The 23157-nt window shown below is 35.7% G+C and overlaps 1 protein-coding gene across 1 annotated transcript in view; it reads left to right on the top strand.

Annotated features, from left to right (window-relative positions):
* Positions 1-7658, top strand: part of LOC138331049 (uncharacterized) — a 33973-nt gene extending 26315 nt beyond the window's left edge. The window contains exon 4 of the mRNA XM_069278507.1: positions 6182-7658. Within this exon, the coding sequence (XP_069134608.1) occupies positions 6182-6232 (51 nt within the window). The 3' untranslated portion in view covers positions 6233-7658. The remainder of the gene's footprint in view (positions 1-6181) is intronic.
* The last annotated feature ends 15499 nt before the right edge of the window (positions 7659-23157 follow it).

A 23157-nucleotide genomic window follows, 5' to 3' on the forward strand; every position in this document is an offset into this window, starting at 1 on the left:
ATGAGGGCCACTCGAACAGTCGAATCGGAATTAATGAAAACTAATTAAGCTGTCAGACGTGGCAAAACCGTTGAATTTAATGATATAAGGCAGACAACTCATTCATCAGGTCTAGGACACTAGGTTCCGTGCTTAATGACTCCATTTACGTTTTTGGAAATAGCAACCTGATGCATTTTTTTCTAAATACTCCATGAAATTAGTAATTAGATTATTTTTACAACTTACACATTGTGTAATCAAACATCTACGACAACGAACCAATCGGAAATATTTATGTAAAAATGATCACTAAGAATAAATGACATTGACTGAAAAGTCCAAATCCATATTACTACATTACCCAATACGATGTGATTTGACGAGATTACAGCAAAATAAATCGGTTCCATTTCAAGTCGACACAATCTCTTGATTTATTTACCCGACCACAAAAGACAAAAACAGTACCAAATGTCAAAGAGGCCGTTGGTATTTCCTTGTAAAACTGTTTTTATGTAACTAACATTTTCTTATCAAATTGTCTTGTCAACATATAACGATGTTTCAGAGGCCGAGTGTCGAAAGTTGACGAGAAAATATGTAATAATTGTTTTTTGATACTCAATAATGACCATATAAAAGTTCCATGTCAGTGGTGAAATGGTGGGATACCGTTTCCTCCTTGTGCAATATAAAACCACATGTTTGCAGTACTTTTTGACATACGTTGAAGTACTTTTATTACAGTTTTAAATGTAACTTAGATAGTCTAATTTTCTTGTTATTTTAAACGCTTTTATCGTGAAGTAAGATAACGCTTGGTTTGTCTTTTCTGTAGTATTTTTTTCTTGAACCTTCAATGATTTCATATACGGTAAAATACACACAAATCAAACCAACATTAAATGTTTATATCTATTTATTGTGAAAATTTAGTGATTGGTTTCCTGCCAATGGACAATTAAGGTTGATGAGTTGCTTGTGAGTACAGCCGTGTATATGGCAGACTGCAGTATACAAACTGTCTCCTTTATAAAATTGGAAACGACACTATTGTAAAGTGTTGTAATACGAAGACATTGAGCAACACAGTACATCCCATCTAGCCACATTATACTGAAAAATGGCAAACCATTTTTTTGCCATTTTTTTAAATTCAAAAGGCATATACAAAACAAAGTTTTCTTTTCACAGAGGGACTTTCGCACCAATTTCAATATTTTAATTGATTATTCACAACCTTTCGTCACTTTCACGTTCATTTTAGATATATTCATAATTTACACGTTATTACTACTCATCCATTCATATCCTTTCAAAATAAATTGATATGTAATAACTTTCATGCAAAAGCGAAAATACCAACGTAACGGATAGAAATTTGGCAGACATAATTACGATTTAATAATTGGTTATAATTCGAAACTGCAATTTTTAATAGATTAGACATAACTTTTTCTTATACTGCATCTTTGTAAACAAAGTCATAAGAAAGTAAAATAGCATATTTGTTATCAAATAATAATAGATATAACTTTCTCAACACGAAATACCTGACTTGGCATGAATGTCAATGAGGTTTTGCTTTATTCAACAACAGTTACAACAAAAACACAACCGATTCCTAATTTAGATCAATTTCAGTTCAATATGATGCATTCTGTTTTGTACTTTATCATTCTGTAATGTTTGATTGTGATAAATGTTTCAGAAAGACCTCAGACCACTAGTTTTGCAGGTCGTTGAACTTGAACATGGGAAATATAAGCAATAGATTTAAACAAAATTTCTCTCTGCAAACATGAGACCTCAACCTCTGTCAGGATTCAAGACACACAACCTTCATACACCCTCACAGTGCTGACCTAGCTGCATAAATTAGATTACATGGACACAGTGAAACAACTAATCAAATAAGTTATCTGGGGTTTGGCATGTTTGCATGTCGAAATCAATTATTATTGTTTTTTTATTTGATTTCCAAAACCGTTTAGTTTTTCCAATGAGAGTTACAAAAGATGCCTTGTCGTTTGCTTTACAAGATATTTATTTCTTAAAATGCATCCATGCCAACAAAAGATGGTTTCGAGATTTTGTACAATTAACCTTCGTGGCCTTAAGAGTGGAAGTAACAAAACCATTTTATAATGGTTAATGTAATCTAAGATCAAATATCAGACGATTGTGGTACTGTGTATTAGATAAGTGTCTGTTCAACCAGCGTGACTGAAACCAACCGTCCAAAATATCAATTTGAATTAAAAAACTTTAACCTGAAAGATAATATAGGGAAGGGTTACTTCACTTTTGTCAATTAACTTCTTATATTTATAATATCATAAACTTTTCTGGGAGACCTATTGGTATTGGTGCCCATCTCCCGACCCTTTTCTATATCTCCGGTTTCATGTTCTAACATCTACCTTAATATTAGCCCGCTTCGCATTTTATTGTCGTAGAGTCACTTTTGTCAGCTGTCAAATATGTTCAAATTTTATGTCACCGCCTGTCACGAAACAGTAATGAATTAGACGTTTAAAACCGTTGTTTTTTTTCAGCATTTTACTATCGGAGTTTATGACTTTTGAAACCATTCTCAGATTTATAGTAACCATTGTTTCACAGAAATAGGAAGAAATTTCCCCCGTGCCTTCATATGCCTATTACGTAGTCAAATTTACTGGCCTGATTTCCCTGGTGTAGATATCTAACGAACTCTGGTGAGAACATGCTGTTCAGATACGCCCAGCCAATTATCTTATTGGTGGTTATAAGGCTGTTGCCTTGGTATATACTGTGTCACGACTTCGTATTATCCAAACAAAGTACACAGCTATCTTTATAGATTGTCAAACAATGCCTACAAATTTTTGTACTATATCACGATCATGTCTTGTGTCCGATAAACTGCATTCAGATTGGTCTATTGATGTTCGTTCTTGACCTTACTGTATCCGGAATGAATGAATCGAATACATTCCACATCATCCTACTATTGTAGAACATCGACGCCTTATTCTTTCTGTAATCTAGATGAACTGTATTTCGTTAGATGATACTTTTGGTAATTTAAACATCATTGGTTTTACGTTTGTATAAGGTGTAATAGTATTTCTTTCAGTTGTTCTTTCACACATTAGAATAGTGATTACATAATTCTATACTTGCTGATATGTTTCACATAATAGGTACTTGATAAACAATTCTCTCAGACCATCCTTAAACGTATCCTAGACACATCTATACGGCATTTGTGAAAATACAACAATGCAGAATGCTTATGATAATTTTTTGGGAAACGCAAATATCTCAAATAAGTTTTTAGGAGGTTGTTATTTAATAAATAAGAAAGAAAACATTTACCTTGGAATACGAAAGTATTTACCAAGGCTTATTTTTGTTGTTGGACTCACAAACAAAATTGTTTCAAAAGCTCTAATGTTTTTTAAATATTTCTTTTTGTGCCTTCTCTTCTTTTAATAATCAGCAACATTTGTAAAGCATGTAGCCTATTTTTTGAAAACTTCAAGTTGGTTATTCCATGAAAGTAATAAGTTACAGTAGTGCTACCTTTCAACAATCAAGTAATGTCTGAATAAGGAGAATGTGCAATTCTAAAGAAGGCACGCCAAACTAACCATTCGTATGATGTCAAAAGATGAAAAACACGTCTTCGTTCTCAGCTCTTCGGCGTGAAACAGTCATATATTTCGACCGTAGATCAACACATGGTCGGGGGCTAACTGTTACCGATAAATTAGTTCCAAATGGGCACTAGACGGTTCCAGCTGTTAACGAGAAACGCAATAAAACCTTTCATGCATCCTTGTCTTTTGGAAGGTTGACTTCACACTCATGGGACGAAACTTACATTCTAGGAATAACTTGGAACACAAAATGGAGTGTGGTCGAGAAATGACAAACGCGTGTCTCCTCGCCGCAAATACACCTCTAAGTATTCCTTTGTAATGATATACTAGACAAATCAACAATCACAAAAGCAAAATATATGGTTGTCTATTTATTCGTTCGTGTATATTTTAATTATGCTCAGTATTTGTTCTGTATATCGATTAGCTATGTTCTTCCCCGCGGAAAAGTTAATAAGGATCGATTGGATATCATATTAGGTTATGGATTGTTGACTTTTACGTGGAACTGAATGGTCAGCTATTTGTCAATAATGAACGTCGAAAGCTTTCATTACTCTTGTGGAAATATTGCAAACAAATTGGAACGAACGGCTAGAGAGAATCTGTGCTTCGAACCGTGAGGCTTTGTGACGTTTATTATGGGTATATGTCTAAGACATATAATAAGTTTTACTTCTATTACACTCAGTTGCATTAGCATATGGGTTTTTTTTTAATTAAATAACTTAATAGAGTAAAATAGATATGGCCACATCATTTCAGAATTTATTATATTTACCTATTGAAACCCCACCTCTTATTGGTACTTTGTTTCAAAACTATAGTTATTAGATTGTGGTATCTTTAGGGCTATCATTATTCTAACTTATGAAGTTATTCATTAAACTTGCATATTGGTTCTAAACAATGCTGATACCAATAGAGCTAAAGACAAACGTCAGTAAAAGACTTACCCCCTCGTAGGAAACTAATCTCTGTACTCGGCGCCAGAAATATTGAATTGATAAACATTGTATCAAATAAGTCTACTGAACTGAAATTTCTTCTGTCGTTCGGTTTAAGATTTTCAATCTTTGACTTCGCTATGTAATTGATACGCTGGTCGTGAAGGCATGAAATCGTCTGAACTATCGAATCATCAATCAATTGTCGGAGATACAAACCAAAGATGCTATCTCGCAAGCGTCTAAATCATCCACTCGATTGGTTATTACTGTTGTACATTTGAGTAGGAAGCGCATGATAAAATGCCACACGCACATCACATTGCCTTTACGCTAAATAACAGCTAGGTCCGGATAACGGAAACATCAATAATTTCGGAATAGTCATCGGTTCATTAGTAAGCAAATAGAGAAGGTGCCCGTATATCAAAAAGATACGACATCATGCTGGGTTTTTACAAAATTTTGTCCAGGATGATTGTAACTTGTGACACAGAAATCCCAACATAATTTCGAGAAAATGACAATCGATTATTTAATCATTCATCTAATATCTCAACACTATCGGGAACAAAGTCACGATAGGGTGCATAGTAACTGTCTGTATTACTTATAAACGTATATCTATCAGCATATATCGTTAATTAGTGCGCCCTATATATTGTTGCTCCGGTGAAAAACAAAGAACACTAGTCATTTATCATATTTACTAGTGGTCGAGGTTGGTCCATATATGTGTCGCCCACATCATTGTTTTTACACAGATATAGGACTTTAGGGGGTACTTTATTTCGTGAATTTGGGATTTAGAAGAATTTCGAAAATGCCGGAAATCATATTTGTCAATAAAACACTACTTAAGCAGTGTTCACGAGTTAAGGTGGCCTGTTGGCCCCAGGCTATAGAAAACCTGGTCGGTCAATGTAAAATCTTATCATGTTGGCCCTATTGGCTATACATGCATCCATGGACAAATTCTAGTTTTGATCTATATTTAGTGAAGTACTTGAAAAGGATAAAGAATAAAATTAGTTTTGAAAAATCTTTAAATTTAGCAATTTCCATTGGTTTTTTTTGCTTTAGTATTAAAAAGCCCTTAGAAGCATTTCATTCAATCTTATGGTTCGTTCATTTGACAATACATGTATATGATAATATAACGGGTCTATGAAAAATGGCTGGCCCATAGAATTGTCTTTCCCTGTAGACCGATTGTCTATGAAAAATTTATGTCACTTTTAGACACTGCTTAAGGTTATATGTACTGTACATTGTATAATTCCGTCTTTTTGTTATAACAGAGTTAGCTCCTTTTCGGGCAGCTATCCATTGTGATGTCATTATTTAATGGGCGCAATTCACGTCGTTTTCTCCGAAAAGAACAACGATACGCTCTCAAACACATAACGTTACAATCAATACCAACCCGCAAGGGCAGATAACAATAATATTATGCAAAAATTAATACAGAATTCGTACGGTTGAATTCAAATTCAGTGGTCCATTCCAACGTTATACATGTACACCAAACTGATTATTTTTTCAAACTTTTAAGTAAATTAAAGCTAGTAATTAAGGATCTATGTTTTTTGTATTTTACAGATATACCGGAAGAAACTGCGCTCGTTGAGTAATGAGGCTGGTCTTGTGTAAGAGGCTGCGAGCTGAAAGTGCCTGATTTTGGCGCATGACTCCGAAGATCTTTTCTACTTAAAGCTCAAAAAGATGCAGTTTTCCGATGGACCTGTTGTTAATTTTATTTTATTTATCTAAGTATCTTCAAAGGACAAAACTTTCTAAAATACGTCAAAACCAGTAGAATCAATGATATCAAGAATCAAATGATACTTGTTCCAAATACTAACCAGAGAAAAAACATCGTGTTTAAGTTTGCTAAGTGTGATATATTTCTTTATTAAAAAGAAACGATCGATTGTCACCAAACATATCATCAATACAATGTACAAAGAAAATCGGTCGCCAAATGACCTTATCTTGTTCTGTGCTTATTTTCAATGGATGAAGCAATGTTAATGGTGTTACCAAAATTGATATATAAATGATGTTAAGTTATTTTCCTCAAAATACCTAGCTTAAGTACATCCTAGGCAAAGATGACATCTTAAATACTTAGATTTTGTTTCATTAACAGATACGATAAATTTCTTTTTACTGAAACTAAATACATGCCAACCGTTTTGTTTGATCATGGGATCGGTTATATAATACAGAAATTGCGTGAGGATATTAATATCATAAAAAAACAACGCTATTATAGGGGATACCAATTCGATGTAAATACACCAATCTTAATTGTCATGTGCTCTATTGTATAAACATATGTTAATTTTCATTTGCATTATCCCTTCAGATGTTGTGTACGTTATAAAATGTGTTTTTATATATTTTCAATCCCATGAATGGAGCGGTGCAGTCCTTAAAAAGCAGCTTTTAAAGTTCCTCCTAATATTTGCTGAAAACTTCGCTAAAATTATCTGCTTTTTTTGCAGAGTATTAAGAAAGAGTTACCTGCAGTGAAACATCTTTCATACGTGTTCCTTTTTACAACTGGAAATATTAACCTTTAACTAAACATATGAACTTAATGCGAGGCAATATGAAAAGATAACCTCATCCCCAGGAAATGACAAGTAAACGTCAGTAGATGGCATATATACTTGCTTTTGATTCGATCTCATCATAAAAATAGAGCATTTCGAGTATTCATGCAACTCATTAATTTAAAAAGTACCACAGAACAGGGTTAATTGTTTCAATCGATTGTTGCATTTGCTTGAAAACTAGTAATTTAAAACTACTATTTTCATATATAACAATACCAGTAAAGAATACTAGTATATATTTAGAATTATATCTTATACGCATTCCTGAAGATTAAGAAATATTTTGCTATTTTAAGAAGTATTTTGTTTATTCCTGTTTTTTCTTTGTTCTTGCCGAAGAACTTTGACATAAATGACATTAATATATTTCTCTATTTTTCGAATAAAAGCTGTGTCTTGGAAAAGTGTTTCTTTTTATCAAGAATTTGTTTACCTGAATAAACACAGTGCATGGATTTCACGGCGTTGTAGTAGATGATGTAATAGAAGGTTGATTTCAATTATGATTGCAGAAGGAACCTTTCAGTAGAAGGTAGCAGGTCCATAGGAACTAAACATTAGGCAATGGTGGATATTGTAGGTATGGAATTGATTCAAAATTTTATGTAGTTTTGAGACCATTTCTCTGAATGTTAAATTATGTCTTCAATGACCTTTTTTCAATTATTATCAATATCATTTATCATATTGTGCATCGAATATTTTACCAGTTTGATATATTTTTACTATTGGAGACAATATTTTGATTTGTCGATTTTGCTCAGTCGTTTTTACAGTGCGTTTTCCAGAGGTCGCTATATATATAAGTATATTAACAATTCTCTTTCAATTTGAACGTTTCAAGGGACGTCAGCGTCAACTACATTAAAAAATACGAATTACTTGTTAACGATCGACAATCATAAACACATACTGAATACTGAATGATTCGGTTACACTCTCAACACTATAACAATACACAACTTCAAAGCAATAAGAACCAATGCACAATTGAATGCATATTCTAAGAAAATAATCATTATGATGCGAATTTCGCTCAATCCTGGAATGATTTCAGCACTTATTCTCTGTTGATAGCATGGACAAATATCTAGCAATTATTTAATATCAGATACGTGCACTTAATAAACATTGTAAAAGGTGCGCACAATGTATGAAACACCTACAATGTACAAAACAGAATACAGTTCAAACAGGATACATTATTGGAGGAGACAAAATACATCTTTATTGGAAATAGATAAACATACTATCCAACAGTACTGAAATATATATGCCAATATATTAAAAAAAATTTTTAAATGTTTATAAAAAAAACTAAAAAAAAATATTATTATGAAAACATTTTCTGATTCAGAATTAGGTATGGGTATTTGCTTTTGTAAACAATAAAATCAAATCAAGCTTGAGAATATCATATTTACTACTGAAGCTGCCTCAAATGAATAATGAGACTAAATTGAGGAAAGCTGGGTGAACATTGAATCAACTGATCCTTATACATGTACAAGAGAAGAAACAAGCAGTGCCGATAGATATACAATAGAACCAATACCAAGGAGGAGCAAATGGTTGGTTTATGTATGAAATATATGATCACGCAACTGACAAAGTTAGAATCACATGGAGAGTGCGAAAAACAACACAAAGCATTACAATTACCGATAAATTTCAATTAACTAAGCTGTAAACACAGAGGAGGGAAATTCCAAGAAATGTACGTAAACAATTTCTTTTTCTGGATGGTAACATCTGCGACAGCCTGTTGTGTGCACAGTTTGTATTTGATTCGATACTTGATTTCCTTGTACTGCTGCTCTGACAATGAATAAATAGTTGCAGATTTAAACAAACGTTACGCGTGATAAAAAGGAAAATAGGTATTTACTTCATAATCAGATATAGACCACTACCAATGACTACAAAATGGTGTGTTGCAAAGATAATCTCAAGAACAATGCTAGCCGGGTGTGCAATTAGTGGTTCCCATAATTTAAATATCAAGTGAAATATATATAGGCTTGGTAAATGACTGCATTTTAAAGAATTCTTGTTTATTTTCTATGCTTTTTGGATGAAAAACAATCAAAATATTTTCTTAAAATACACACATATTTCAATATGGGTTTCATTTTGATGGAACTGAATTTTATATCGCAATATTCATTTTTATTATCTTTTTGCATCTAATACTGCCGTTTTTCTGCGTTTATTGTAGTTAGTAGTATTTTATAGTTATTTCGAACATTTCGCAATCTAATTATCCAAAATGGATCTTTACTAATGATGATAAAATTTCATAATCTTTTCACCGGGTCCCATCAGGGGAAAATTACCTTGCGAATCGACTATGATGCCGAAGATGATTAATATAGCAAAACCGGAATTACCTTATTAAAAGAACCAATAGAACCCACATTTCACGAAGTCAACAATAGCCTGAAGCCAAAATAATCCTATCAGCGACTTTCATTTTATCAGCGCTTGGTAGCCCTTTTCAGGATTGAATCAAATTGCATCCCCTAAATTATATCTCATACTGTCATTTCAAATGGCAAATCGTACGTTTTTTTTCTGTGCTAATTATATCAGATTGTATACGTTGATGGGGTTGCTCCGAAGTGCGACCATAAGCAGGCGAGATCGTCGGCAGAGGTGTGAGGTGGCATGCTAGTTCCTAGTTCTCATTTAATTTAGAAGGGAAGCGTTATTTCATTTACGAAATAACACAGCGCTGGTATATAGATATGACTGATACTTTGAGAATTTGATGATGATAGAATTGTTATTACTGTACGTAGTCTCTATCGCGTGGTATTGGCTTCACCGATCACAGGGTTCATAACTATTGGGTGAGATTCACGGACAACCGTCTGTGTTAGAGTACTCTGTCAGATTGCCGCAGATTCTGACTGCTTTAAGAGGTAAAATGCTCTTGAAAGGGTCAAGGTCATAAAGAGAACGGATGTTCTGGGAGACAAACAACATAAAGCATATAACAGTAAAAACGAAAGTACAGGAAGTAGATATGAAGAGTTCCCATAGATCTTAGTGTTCTATTTTGTTGTTTCTATGTCTCTTAGTGGACGGCATAGCACACATTTCACGGTGAAATTTCTGTAGTCCACTAATCTTGTCTCCGTAGTAAAGTCCATCTAATTATAAGCAATACACGTGCCACCTATAGTTAGAATACTCGAAACCACATCGACCCTTTTATACAATAACAAAAACACACAAGACAAATTAAACTGATTTCATGGAAGTTTATAAATTTCACATTGTAATTTTTGGCATTTCTTCGGGGCTACTCTGTAAGTAATTTAGAATATAAAGACTCACTTTAGCAATGAAAATAGATCTGAATACCCCGATGCACCAGGGGAATTCCCTTAGATGTGTGGTTGTTAATTCTAAAAATATGTATGTCCGAATTGGGGGATAAAATTCAAATATGTTGAATTATAAGGCCAGCCGATACTAAATAACCCTCAGAGTAGCACAAAGTTGAAATAATGTAATGTAATATAATGAAATAACTTGTATACCACATACAATATTACACTTATGAGAAAACAATCTTATAAGTTGTTAGGACAAGGTTGTCTTGCTAGCTAGCAAACAAAGATATTGCGATGATAAAAGCAAAGTTCTTATAATTGAAATATATAACAAAACTTAAACTTAATTAAATGACAATATTTACATACTAAATATCATCATCTGATATTCCCAGTAATGAATACACAACAGCAAAACCTATTGGAATATTTGAAACTTCACATGTAAAGTGAGCTTAGCTTATTTCAGGTAACTACATGACAGACAAAAATGTAGGCAACCATGTAGGTTAGATGGGCAGAGCCTGATTAAGACTAAACAAATGGTGAGCCTGAGGGGAACTCGACAAGCCAAATGGCGCGTAGCCCAAATAAGGTAACTACACTAATGGCAAACCAGTGGGGAACCCAACAGGTTAGATAGGCGGAGCCCAAATAAGGTAACTACACAAGGCGAACCTGTGGGGAACCCAACAGTTTAGATGGGCGGAGCCCAAATAAGGTAACTAAACAAGGCGAACCTGTGGGGAACCCAGCAGGTTAGATGGGCGGAGCCCAGATAAGGTAACTACACAAGGCAAACCTGTGGGGAACCCAACAGGTTAGATGGGCGGAGCCCAGATAAGGTAACTACACTAAAGGCAAACCTGTGGGGAACCCAGCAGGTTAGATGGGCGGAGCCCAGATAAGGTAACTACACTAAAGGCGAACCTGTAGGGAACCCAACATGTTAGATGGGCGGTGCCCAAATAAGGTAACTACACTAAAGGCAAACCAGTGGGGAACCCAACAGGTTAGATGGGCGGAGCCCAGATAAGGTAACTACACTAAAGGCAAACCAGTGGGGAACCCAACAGGTTAGATGGGCGGAGCCCAGATAAGGTAACTACACTAAAGGCGAACCTGTAGGGAACCCAACATGTTAGATGGGCGGTGCCCAAATAAGGTAACTACACTAAAGGCAAACCAGTGGGGAACCCAACAGGTTAGATGGGCGGAGCCCAGATAAGGTAACTACACTAAAGGCAAACCAGTGGGGAACCCAACAGGTTAGATGGGCGGAGCCCAGATAAGGTAACTACACTAAAGGCAAACCAGTGGGGAACCCAACAGGTTAGATGGGCGGAGCCCAGATAAGGTAACTACACTAAAGGCAAACCAGTGGGGAACCCAACAGGTTAGATGGGCGGAGCCCAGATAAGGTAACTACACTAAAGGCAAACCTGTGGGGAACCCAGCAGGTTAGATGGGCGGAGCCCAGATAAGGTAACTACACTAAAGGCAAACCTGTGGGGAACCCAGCAGGTTAGATGGGCGGAGCCCACATAAGGTAACTACACTAAAGGCAAACCTGTGGGGAACCCAGCAGGTTAGATGGGCGGAGCCCAGATAAGGTAACTACACTAAAGGCAAACCAGTGGGGAACCCAACAGGTTAGATGGGCGGAGCCCAGATAAGGTAACTACACTAAAGGCAAACCTGTGGGGAACCCAGCAGGTTAGATGGGCGGAGCCCACATAAGGTAACTACACTAAAGGCAAACCTGTGGGGAACCCAGCAGGTTAGATGGGCGGAGCCCAGATAAGGTAACTACACTAAAGGCAAACCAGTGGGGAACCCAACAGGTTAGATGGGCGGGACCTAGATAAGGTAACTACACAAGGTGAGCCTGTAGGGAACCCAATAGGTTAGATGGGCGGAGCCCAAATAAGGTAACTACACTAAAGGCAAACCCGTGGGGAACCCAGCAGGTTAGATGGGCGGAGCCCAGATAAGGTAACTACACTAAAGGCAAACCTGTGGGGAACCCAGCAGGTTAGATGGGCGGAGCCCAAATAAGGTAACTACACTAAAGGCAAACCTGTGGGGAACCCAACAGGTTAGATGGGCGGAGCCCAGATAAGGTAAATACACTAAAGGCAAACCTGTGGGGAACCCAGCAGGTTAGATGGGCGGGGCCCAGATAATGTAACTACACTAAAGGCAAACCTGTGGGGAACCCAGCAGGTTAGATGGGCGGAGCCCAAATAAGGTAACTACACTAAAGGTAAACCAGTGGGGAACCCAGCAGGTTAGATGGGCGGAGCCCAGATAAGGTAACTACACTAAAGGCAAACCAGTGGGGAACCCAACATGTTAGATGGGCGGAGCCCAAATAAGGTAACTACACTAAAGGCAAACCAGTGGGGAACCCAGCAGGTTAGATGGGCGGAGCCCAGATAAGGTAACTACACTAAAGGCAAACCTGTGGGGAACCCAGCAGGTTAGATGGGCGGAGCCCAGATAAGGTAACTACACTAAAGGCAAACCAGTGGGGAACCCAACAGGTTAGATGGGCGGAGCCCAGATAAGGTAACTACACTAAAGGCAAAACTGTGGGGAACCAAACAGGTTAGATGGGCGGAGCCCAGATAAGGTAACTACACTAAAGACAAACCTGTGGGGAACCCAGCAGGTTAGATGGGCGGAGCCCACATAAGGTAACTACACTAAAGGCAAACCTGTGGGGAACCCAGCAGGTTAGATGGGTGGAGCCCAGATAAGGTAACTACACTAAAGGCAAACCTGTGGGGAACCCAGCAGTTAGATGGGCGGAGCCCAGATAAGGTAACTACACTAAAGGCAAACCAGTGGGGAACCCAACAGGTTAGATGGGCGGGACCTAGATAAGGTAACTACACAAGGCGAGCCTGTAGGGAACCCAACAGGTTAGATGGGCGGAGCCCAAATAAGGTAACTACACTAAAGGCAAACCTGTGGGGAACCCAGCAGGTTAGATGAGCGGAGCCCAGATAAGGTAACTACACTAAAGGCAAACCTGTGGGGAACCCAGCAGGTTAGATGGGCGGAGCCCAAATAAGGTAACTACACTAAAGGCAAACCTGTGGGGAACCCAACAGGTTAGATGGGCGGAGCCCAGATAAGGTAACTACACTAAAGGCAAACCTGTGGGGAACCCAGCAGGTTAGATGGGCGGAGCCCAGATAAGGTAACTACACTAAAGGCAAACCAGTGGGGAACCCAGCAGGTTAGATGGGCGGGGCCCAGATAAGGTAACTACACTAAAGGCAAACCTGTGGGGAACCCAGCAGGTTAGATGGGCGGAGCCCAGATAAGGTAACTACACTAAAGGCAAACCAGTGGGGAACCCAACAGGTTAGATGGGCGGGACCTAGATAAGGTAACTACACAAGGCAAACCTGTGGGGAACCCAACAGGTTAGATGGGCGGAGCCCAGATAAGGTAACTACACTAAAGGCAAACCTGTGGGGAACCCAGCAGGTTAGATGAGCGAAGCTCAGATAAGGTAACTACACTAAAGGCAAACCAGTGGGGAACCCAGCAGGTTAGATGGGCGGAGCCCAGATAAGGTAACTACACTAAAGGCAAACCAGTGGGGAACCCAGCAGGTTAGATGGGCGGGGCCCAGATAATGTAACTACACTAAAGGCAAACCTGTGGGGAACCCAGCAGGTTAGATGGGCGGAGCCCAAATAAGGTAACTACACTAAAGGCAAACCAGTGGGGAACCCAGCAGGTTAGATGGGCGGAGCCCAGATAAGGTAACTACACTAAAGGCAAACCAGTGGGGAACCCAACATGTTAGATGGGCGGAGCCCAGATAAGGTAACTACACTAAAGGCAAACCAGTGGGGAACACAACAGGTTAGATGGGCGGGACCTAGATAAGGTAACTACACTAAAGGCAAACCTGTAGGGAACCCAACATGCTAGAAGGGCGGAGCCCAGATAAGGTAAATACACTAAAGGCAAACCTGTGGGGAACCCAGCAAGTTGACATAAAATATCACTACCACTAAAAGTACCAATCATTTAACTTAAAATATCACTACCACTAAAAGTACCAACCATTTGACATAAAATATCACTACCACTAAAAGTACCAACCATTTGACATAAAATATCACTACCATTAAAAGTACCAACCATTTAACATAAAATATCACTACCACTAAATGTACTGCTAATTTAACATAAAATATCACTACCACTAAAAGTACCAATCATTTAACATAAAATATCACTACCACTAAAAGTACCGCTCATTTAACATCAAATATCACTACCACTAAAAGTACCAATCATTTAACATAAAATATCACTACCACTAAAAGTACCAATCATTTGACATAAAATATCACTACCACTAAAAGTACCAATCATTTAACATAAAATATCACTACCACTAAAAGTACCAATCATTTAACATAAAATATCACTACCACTTAAAGTACCGCTCATTTGACATAAAATATCACTACCACTAAAAGTACCGCTCATTTAACATAAAATATCACTACCACGAAAAGTACCGCTCATTTAACATAAAATATCACTACCACTTAAAGTACCGCTCATTTAACATCAAATATCACTACCACTAAAAGTACCGCTCATTTAACATAAAATATCACTACCACTAAAAGTACCAATCATTTAACATAAAATATCACTACCACTAAAAGTACCAATCATTTAACATAAAATATCACTACCACTAAAAGTACCAATCATTTAACATAAAATATCACTACCACTAAAAGTACCAATCATTTAACATAAAATATCACTACCACTAAAAGTACCAATCATTTAACATAAAATATCACTACCACTAAAAGTACCAATCATTTGACATAAAATATCACTACCACTAAAAGTACCAATCATTTAACATAAAATATCACTACCACTAAAAGTACCAACCATTTGACATAAAATATCACTACCACTAAAAGTACCAACCATTTGACATAAAATATCACTACCATTAAAAGTACCAACCATTTAACATAAAATATCACTACCACTAAATGTACTGCTAATTTAATATAAAATATCACTACCACTAAAAGTACCAATCATTTAACATCAAATATCACTACCACTAAAAGTACCGCTCATTTAACATCAAATATCACTACCACTAAAAGTACCAATCATTTAACATAAAATATCACTACCACTAAAAGTACCAATCATTTGACATAAAATATCACTACCACTAAAAGTACCAATCATTTAACATAAAATATCACTACCACTAAAAGTACCAATCATTTAACATAAAATATCACTACCACTTAAAGTACCGCTCATTTAACATCAAATATCACTACCACTAAAAGTACCAATCATTTGACATAAAATATCACTACCACTTAAAGTACCGCTCATTTAACATCAAATATCACTACCACTAAAAGTACCAATCATTTGACATAAAATATCACTACCACTAAAAGTACCAATCATTTAACTTAAAATATCACTACCACTAAAAGTACCAACCATTTGACATAAAATATCACTACCACTAAAAGTACCAACCATTTGACATAAAATATCACTACCATTAAAAGTACCAACCATTTAACATAAAATATCACTACCACTAAATGTACTGCTAATTTAACATAAAATATCACTACCACTAAAAGTACCAATCATTTAACATAAAATATCACTACCACTAAAAGTACCGCTCATTTAACATCAAATATCACTACCACTAAAAGTACCAATCATTTAACATAAAATATCACTACCCTAAAAGTACCAATCATTTGACATAAAATATCACTACCACTAAAAGTACCAATCATTTAACATAAAATATCACTACCACTAAAAGTACCAACCATTTGACATAAAATATCACTACCACTAAAAGTACCAACCATTTGACATAAAATATCACTACCACTACAAGTACCAATCATTTAACATAAAATATCACTACCACTAAAAGTACCAATCATTTAACATAAAAATATCACTACCACTAAAAGTACCGCTCATTTAACATAAAATATCACTACCACTAAAAGTACCGCTCATTTAACATAAAATATCACTACCACGAAAAGTACCGCTCATTTAACATCAAATATCACTACCACTAAAAGTACCGCTTATTTAACATCAAATATCACTACCACTAAAAGTACCGCTCATTTAACATAAAATATCACTACCACTAAAAGTACCAATCATTTAACATAAAATATCACTACCACTAAAAGTACCAATCATTTAACATAAAATATCACTACCACTAAAAGTACCAATCATTTAACATAAAATATCACTACCACTAAAAGTACCAATCATTTAACATAAAATATCACTACCACTAAAAGTACCAATCATTTAACATAAAATATCACTACCACTAAAAGTACCAATCAATTAACATAAAATATTACTACCACTAAAAGTACCAATCATTTAACATAAAATATCACTACCACTAAAAGTACCAATCATTTAACATAAAATATCACTACCACTAAAAGTACCAATCATTTAACATGAAATATCACTACCACTAAAATTACCAATCATTTAACATGAAATATCACTACCACTAAAAGTACCAATCATTTAACATAAAATATCACTACCACTAAAAGTACCAATCATTTAACATAAAATATCACTACCACTAAAAGTACCAATCATTTAACATAAAATATCACTACCACTAAAAGTACCAACCATTTAACATAAAATATCACAACCACTAAAAGAACTAATCATTTGACATAAAATATCACTACCACTAAAAGTACCAATCATTTAACATAAAATATCACTACCACTAAAAGAACTAATCATTTGACATAAAATATCACTACCACTAAAAGTACCGCTCATTTAACATAAAATATCACTACCACTAAAAGTACCAATCATTTAACATAAAATATCACTACCACTAAAAGTACCAATCATTTAACATTGTTGATATATGTTATAACTCATGTCGTAAAATATACTCCTGTCAGAATAACGATACCAATATGTCATCTCCAGCAAAAAAAAAACCAACAATGCTAATGATGATATAAGACTCTCGTCACAAATCGAATATATAACTTCATTGAGCAGGTGTGACAACCCAAACCTTATATTACGTTACCATGACAACCATGACAATAGGTTTAAACGTAGGAAAACATTGTGACAGCTACCAAATTAGTTTTTAAAAGTGAATATATTTTAAATGCTCGGTAAAGTTATTGTGAATGTCAACAGTTTACAATGCGTATGTTTCCACACTATGAACGGCCGGGAGGAAATGTATATTTCTTCCAAGCCATAAACAAATTTAAACTTGAAGAGCCGGAAAACTATATACATTAAAATAATTTGTTTTGAAACAAACTTAATTCTTAGCAGTATTTTATCTACTTAGTCAGATATATTACCTGCTAATTTACTTTGATAATGTTTATTAGAAGTATGCAGAGTGTATGTAATAACAGTCAGTTCTGATATACCTAGGTATAGGACAAAATGTTTTAAAAAATTTTAATGGATGGTTATAAAATCTATACAAAACTCAGAAAGTTTGTAGGACTTCGTCGATATAACGTCAAGCCTCCAGATTACCATCCATGACGACCAGAGGCGTTATACGATCAAATGAAATCCCTCCCAAACAATCATGTTGCCACCACATTCGTTGACCCGCGAATCGACGAAGCGTTCTCCACATCCTCTCCAAACACGCATTCTGCCGTCACTATTACGGAGATGAGAGCAAGATTAGTTCGTGAACAAGACACGCCTCCATTGTCGCGTGAGCTTTCATCGATGACGCCAGGTCCGTGTCAGACGATTTTGACGTCGACATGTTGTCAGCATGTTTCCGCGGAAATGTCGCAAGCGGCGGCGAACGGTAGAGATGGAAATCCGTCTTCCATTGATGCCTATCGTTGTTCTGGCCGTTTGGAAGTGGTCACGGAAAAAGGGTTACCCGTACGTATACAACGGTCTTGTCAAGCCGACGTCACTCGTTGCCTCACAGTACGCTGTATATACAATATGAACCAACGTGAATATATAGAAATATTCACTTAAAAAGTGTTGTGTGTCCATCGCCGCTCAGTAAAAGTAACACATGACTTACAGAGCGTCAATGGTTCATATGGCCGTAAATGATGTCATATGTATTAAGAAGAAGTAAAGATTAATCGTAGTTCTGATAATGTTTATATAGAAAAGTTATACCCACTTTTCCATCGACCACCGCTATCTAGAATGTTTATATAACGATTAAATGATCTGGGTTACTGAGAATGCTAGCTGGGTTCATATACAGTAGATATAAACTACAAGAGATGTTTTGATATGAAAGTTTTCTAATGCTACTAAAAACGGAATACATTAATTAAAGTTGTACGGTCTATCACTTTCGCTCTTTTTGTCATAGTGAAAACCATTTAAGTGTTATACATATTTTTCTCCCTCTGCCTGAGTTTTAAACTTTCAAATTTTACCACTTTTTATAAAGTTGCAGCACTGAAAGCATGTTTAATTATAAAAATAAAAAATCTTTTTAACGTCTACATGTAACAAATAGGCTCGAAAAATACCGAATTATACCGAACTCTTCCGAACATCGTCACGGTAATCTCGAAATAACAGAAGAGTTGTGAAACCAAGAGAAAATGCCAACAATTTTTCGTAAACAAAACATGTGGTCGACCTCAGCAGACTTGATCTACAAAGACAATCATTCTCGCACATTACAATTTTTGATACACACAGTATTGAATTACGGCAATGTGTCAATTTATAGATGTTTCAAATACTCGCTCTTTTGATATATACCAGCACGATTTGCTCATATTAGCCAGAAGGAAAACGTAAACAAAAACATGTGCGCTTACGCTAGTTACACGTACCTGGATCATCACATGCAGGTCGGGTGGACGTCTGTTACATGATACGATTCGGAATTCCGACAAAACCCGAAGGTACCGAACATGGCGGTCATAGAAGGATAGGCCGACATATACTTTTGGGGAGCTAAATCATCAATTTACATGTCCATGTTCAAATATCAAATGTTTAAGCGACATATCGTTACAGTGAAATTAGCATGAAACATAACTTTAAAAAAACCTTTACGTTTTACCTTCAAAATTGCATCATTATACTAGGCCGGGATCTAGAGGGGGTCCACGTGCACCCCCCCCCCCACAACTTAACGAATCAATGTTTTTCTGAAGCCTTATGACCCACTGATAACGAAATCGAGAGGTAACATTGTATAAACTGGGATGAACTTCCGGTTATGACGTCTTCAAGATGGCCGCCATCTCGAATTTCACTAAAGATTGAAAAATAGTCATAACATTGACATTTTTCAACCGAAGAAGACAAATGAGGCATCAAAATGACCACAATAGAACAACAATTACATATCAGGACCATATAATGCAATATATGTAGTGATTTCTACGCAGGAAATGAAAAAATCAGATTTTAATTTTTTAGCAAATTTTTCATATTTGGCTTGACGGAGCAAAAATGTTTGCCAACAGCAAATTATTATTTCTAATCAGTTATTTGACCTCTTATCAATCAGTTAAAACAACACCAACAAAAAAACAATGTTAACATTGTATAAGCTCCGGTTATGACGTCATCAAGATGGCCGCCATCTCGAATTTCACTAACAATTGAAAAATAGTCATTACATTGACATTTTTCAACCGAAGAAGACAAATGAGGCATCAAAATGACCACAATAGAACAACAATTACATATCAGGACCATATAATGCAATATATGTATTGATTTCTACGCAGGAAATGAAAAAATCAGATTTTAATTTTTTAGCAAATTTTTCATATTTGGCTTGACGTAGCAAAATGTTTGCCAACAGCAAATTATTATTTCTAATCAGTTATTTGACGTCTTATCAATCAGTTAAAACAACACCAACAAAAAAACAATGTTAACATTGTATAAGCTCCGGTTATGACGTCATCAAGATGGCCGCCATCTCGAATTTCACTAACAATTGAAAAATAGTCATTACATTAACATTTTTCAACCGAAGTAGACAAATAAGGTATCAAAATGATCATAATAGAACAACAAATTCATATCGGGACCCCGATGTTTCTAGACAATTTCTTTATTTGTTTTCTATCGAAATCGTTCGTCTATGTGACTAATGATTTGATGTGTTTTAGCCAGTGTAAAAGCAAAGAAACAATTCTCTTATTATTTATGGATTATGGATGTCCGATTCGCACTTGTAATTTAAAGGTAGAAAATGAAATCACAATAAAAATATTACGACCGAAACACTCTTCAGAATGGAGATTTTCTGAGCGTATCACGGTGACAGAAATATGCCATATATGTCAGAGTACTCCTAAATCACTCTTTAGTTAGTGGAAATCGTCAGGCAACATTAATCGTAGTAACATCGAAGGTCCCCACAACGTGGTACGCGAGACAACTCTATCATACAATTTCAACAAATCTGCGAGAAGTGTACATATCGTTTTATGACATGAAAAACAGACATTTGACTCAGTTCTGAAACATTTTCTGCACTATGATTTACATCGACAAGTTTATATGATACAGCTGACAAGTTTATATGATACATCTGACAAGCTGATATCATTGTGATTTGTTTGGTTTGTTTAGTTTTACGTCCTATTAACAGCCAGGGTCATGTAAGGACGTGCCAGGTTTGTTGGTGGAGGAAAGCCGGAGTACCCGGAGAAAAACCACCGGCCAGCGGTCAGTACCTGGCAACTGCCCCACATGGGATTCGAACCCGCATCCCAGAGGTGGAGGGCTTGTGGTAATATGTCGGGACATCTTAACCACTCGGCCACCGCGGCCCCAATATCATTGTGATAATTCTTACATATTAAGATACATATGATATCTATATATATACTAGCAATAGTATGATACTGTTGCTAGGCTGACTCAGCTGAAGTTTACAAACAATTCATACAAATTATTGACGAAATAATAATTATGTCACTACAGTGATGTTTTATCAGGATAAACTATGCATTCCCTTTTAATCTCTGTTGAGGGATAATCTTATTATGAAATACCATCGATAGCATAGAGTTTACTTATTTATTTATTTATTTTTATTTATTGTTTTAATTGAATCGTATTAGAGTTAAGGTATAAAGTTAACGACAATAGAATAAGCTTCCAAGAGGTAAACAGTAGTGAAATAAAGAAAATAGTCACACTTTCATGTTCATACATTGTTATTTTGATTTTCTATCTGATCTATATCGCTTTAGTGTTTTATATGTTCGTTATAATTTCAATATCTAAATTACAACTGCAGAAGTATAACACTGCTGTTTGTAACTATCGCTGCGGATAATTGACCTGGCTTTCTAACATAAGCAGGCAACATCGATTATTTTATTAAACAGATATCGAAAGTCCTCACAACGTGGTAAGCGAGACAACTCCTATTTTACAATTTTCTGAAAATCTAAGAGAATACTAAATTTAGTTTAAATTTTTTTTGCAAACTGATGAATAAATAATAATTATGTCACTTACAATGTACAATGACATTTGATCACGTTAAAAGGTGTATTGTCTATCAATATATGCTCTATAACGATAAGCGTTATTTTTATAACGATATTTTTCGCCTCAAAAAAAAAGAGATGATCACGGCGTCATTGAATTAGGAGACTCCGCGATCGTTTTTGACACAGATTACAGGACTCGCCAGAGGTATCTGGACTAAGTCCAGTAGCCTCACTTGCTTTTCGCCGCCGATTTCGGGGTTGATATCGCAGTTGACTAATACTTCTGAGAAACATTTTTCTTGCATATTATGGCACCAGATGAACTTTACTTACATAATTGACATTTTACAAAATTAGGTCACTGTGACCTATTTTTTTTACACTAAATTATATTTTCCAACATTAAATATTTCAACATATGAATGCATTATCATTCATGAAAAATTATTAAAAAATACCATTTAGTTCCAATAAAACAGGACAAAGTGGAATATTGCCCCTCCAATTTAACCCCCAATAACTCACAACGGAGTTGACCTTAATTTATTATTCAGTATGGCCACAAAAGGGCTAAAATTGACACACCTCCCTTACTAACTTAACATTTATCCTTAAAACGGTTTTGCTTTGGTTTCATTTTAAATTAAAATCCGTTTTGGTCTTATATGGGTCTATAGATTGATCCTTAGACGGCAAAAGCAATGTTATGATCGTTAGTATAGAAAGAAAGGACATGGAAAGTTTACAATGAAATGTAAACTAAGTTTACTCGTCAAATATTATTGACGGATTTCAAAACAAAACATTCAAGAGTTGTTATTACATTTAACTTGGATATTTTGGACATCAAAACAGAATGTGTGTTTCGACATTTGCGGTAGGATAATAAACAACAAAATTAATCGCTGATCGATTCGAAATTATCAACTTCCCCAAGAATGTTTGGAGGATTCCATATTTTAAGTCAATGCTGTCGCCTTATCATGTTTTTATTTATATTGAATCTACGATGACCGATATCGGCCGTCACGTTACTCGTA

This window comes from Argopecten irradians, chromosome 1 (assembly GCF_041381155.1).
Source record: "Argopecten irradians isolate NY chromosome 1, Ai_NY, whole genome shotgun sequence".
NCBI classification, from domain to species: Eukaryota; Metazoa; Mollusca; class Bivalvia; order Pectinida; family Pectinidae; genus Argopecten; species Argopecten irradians.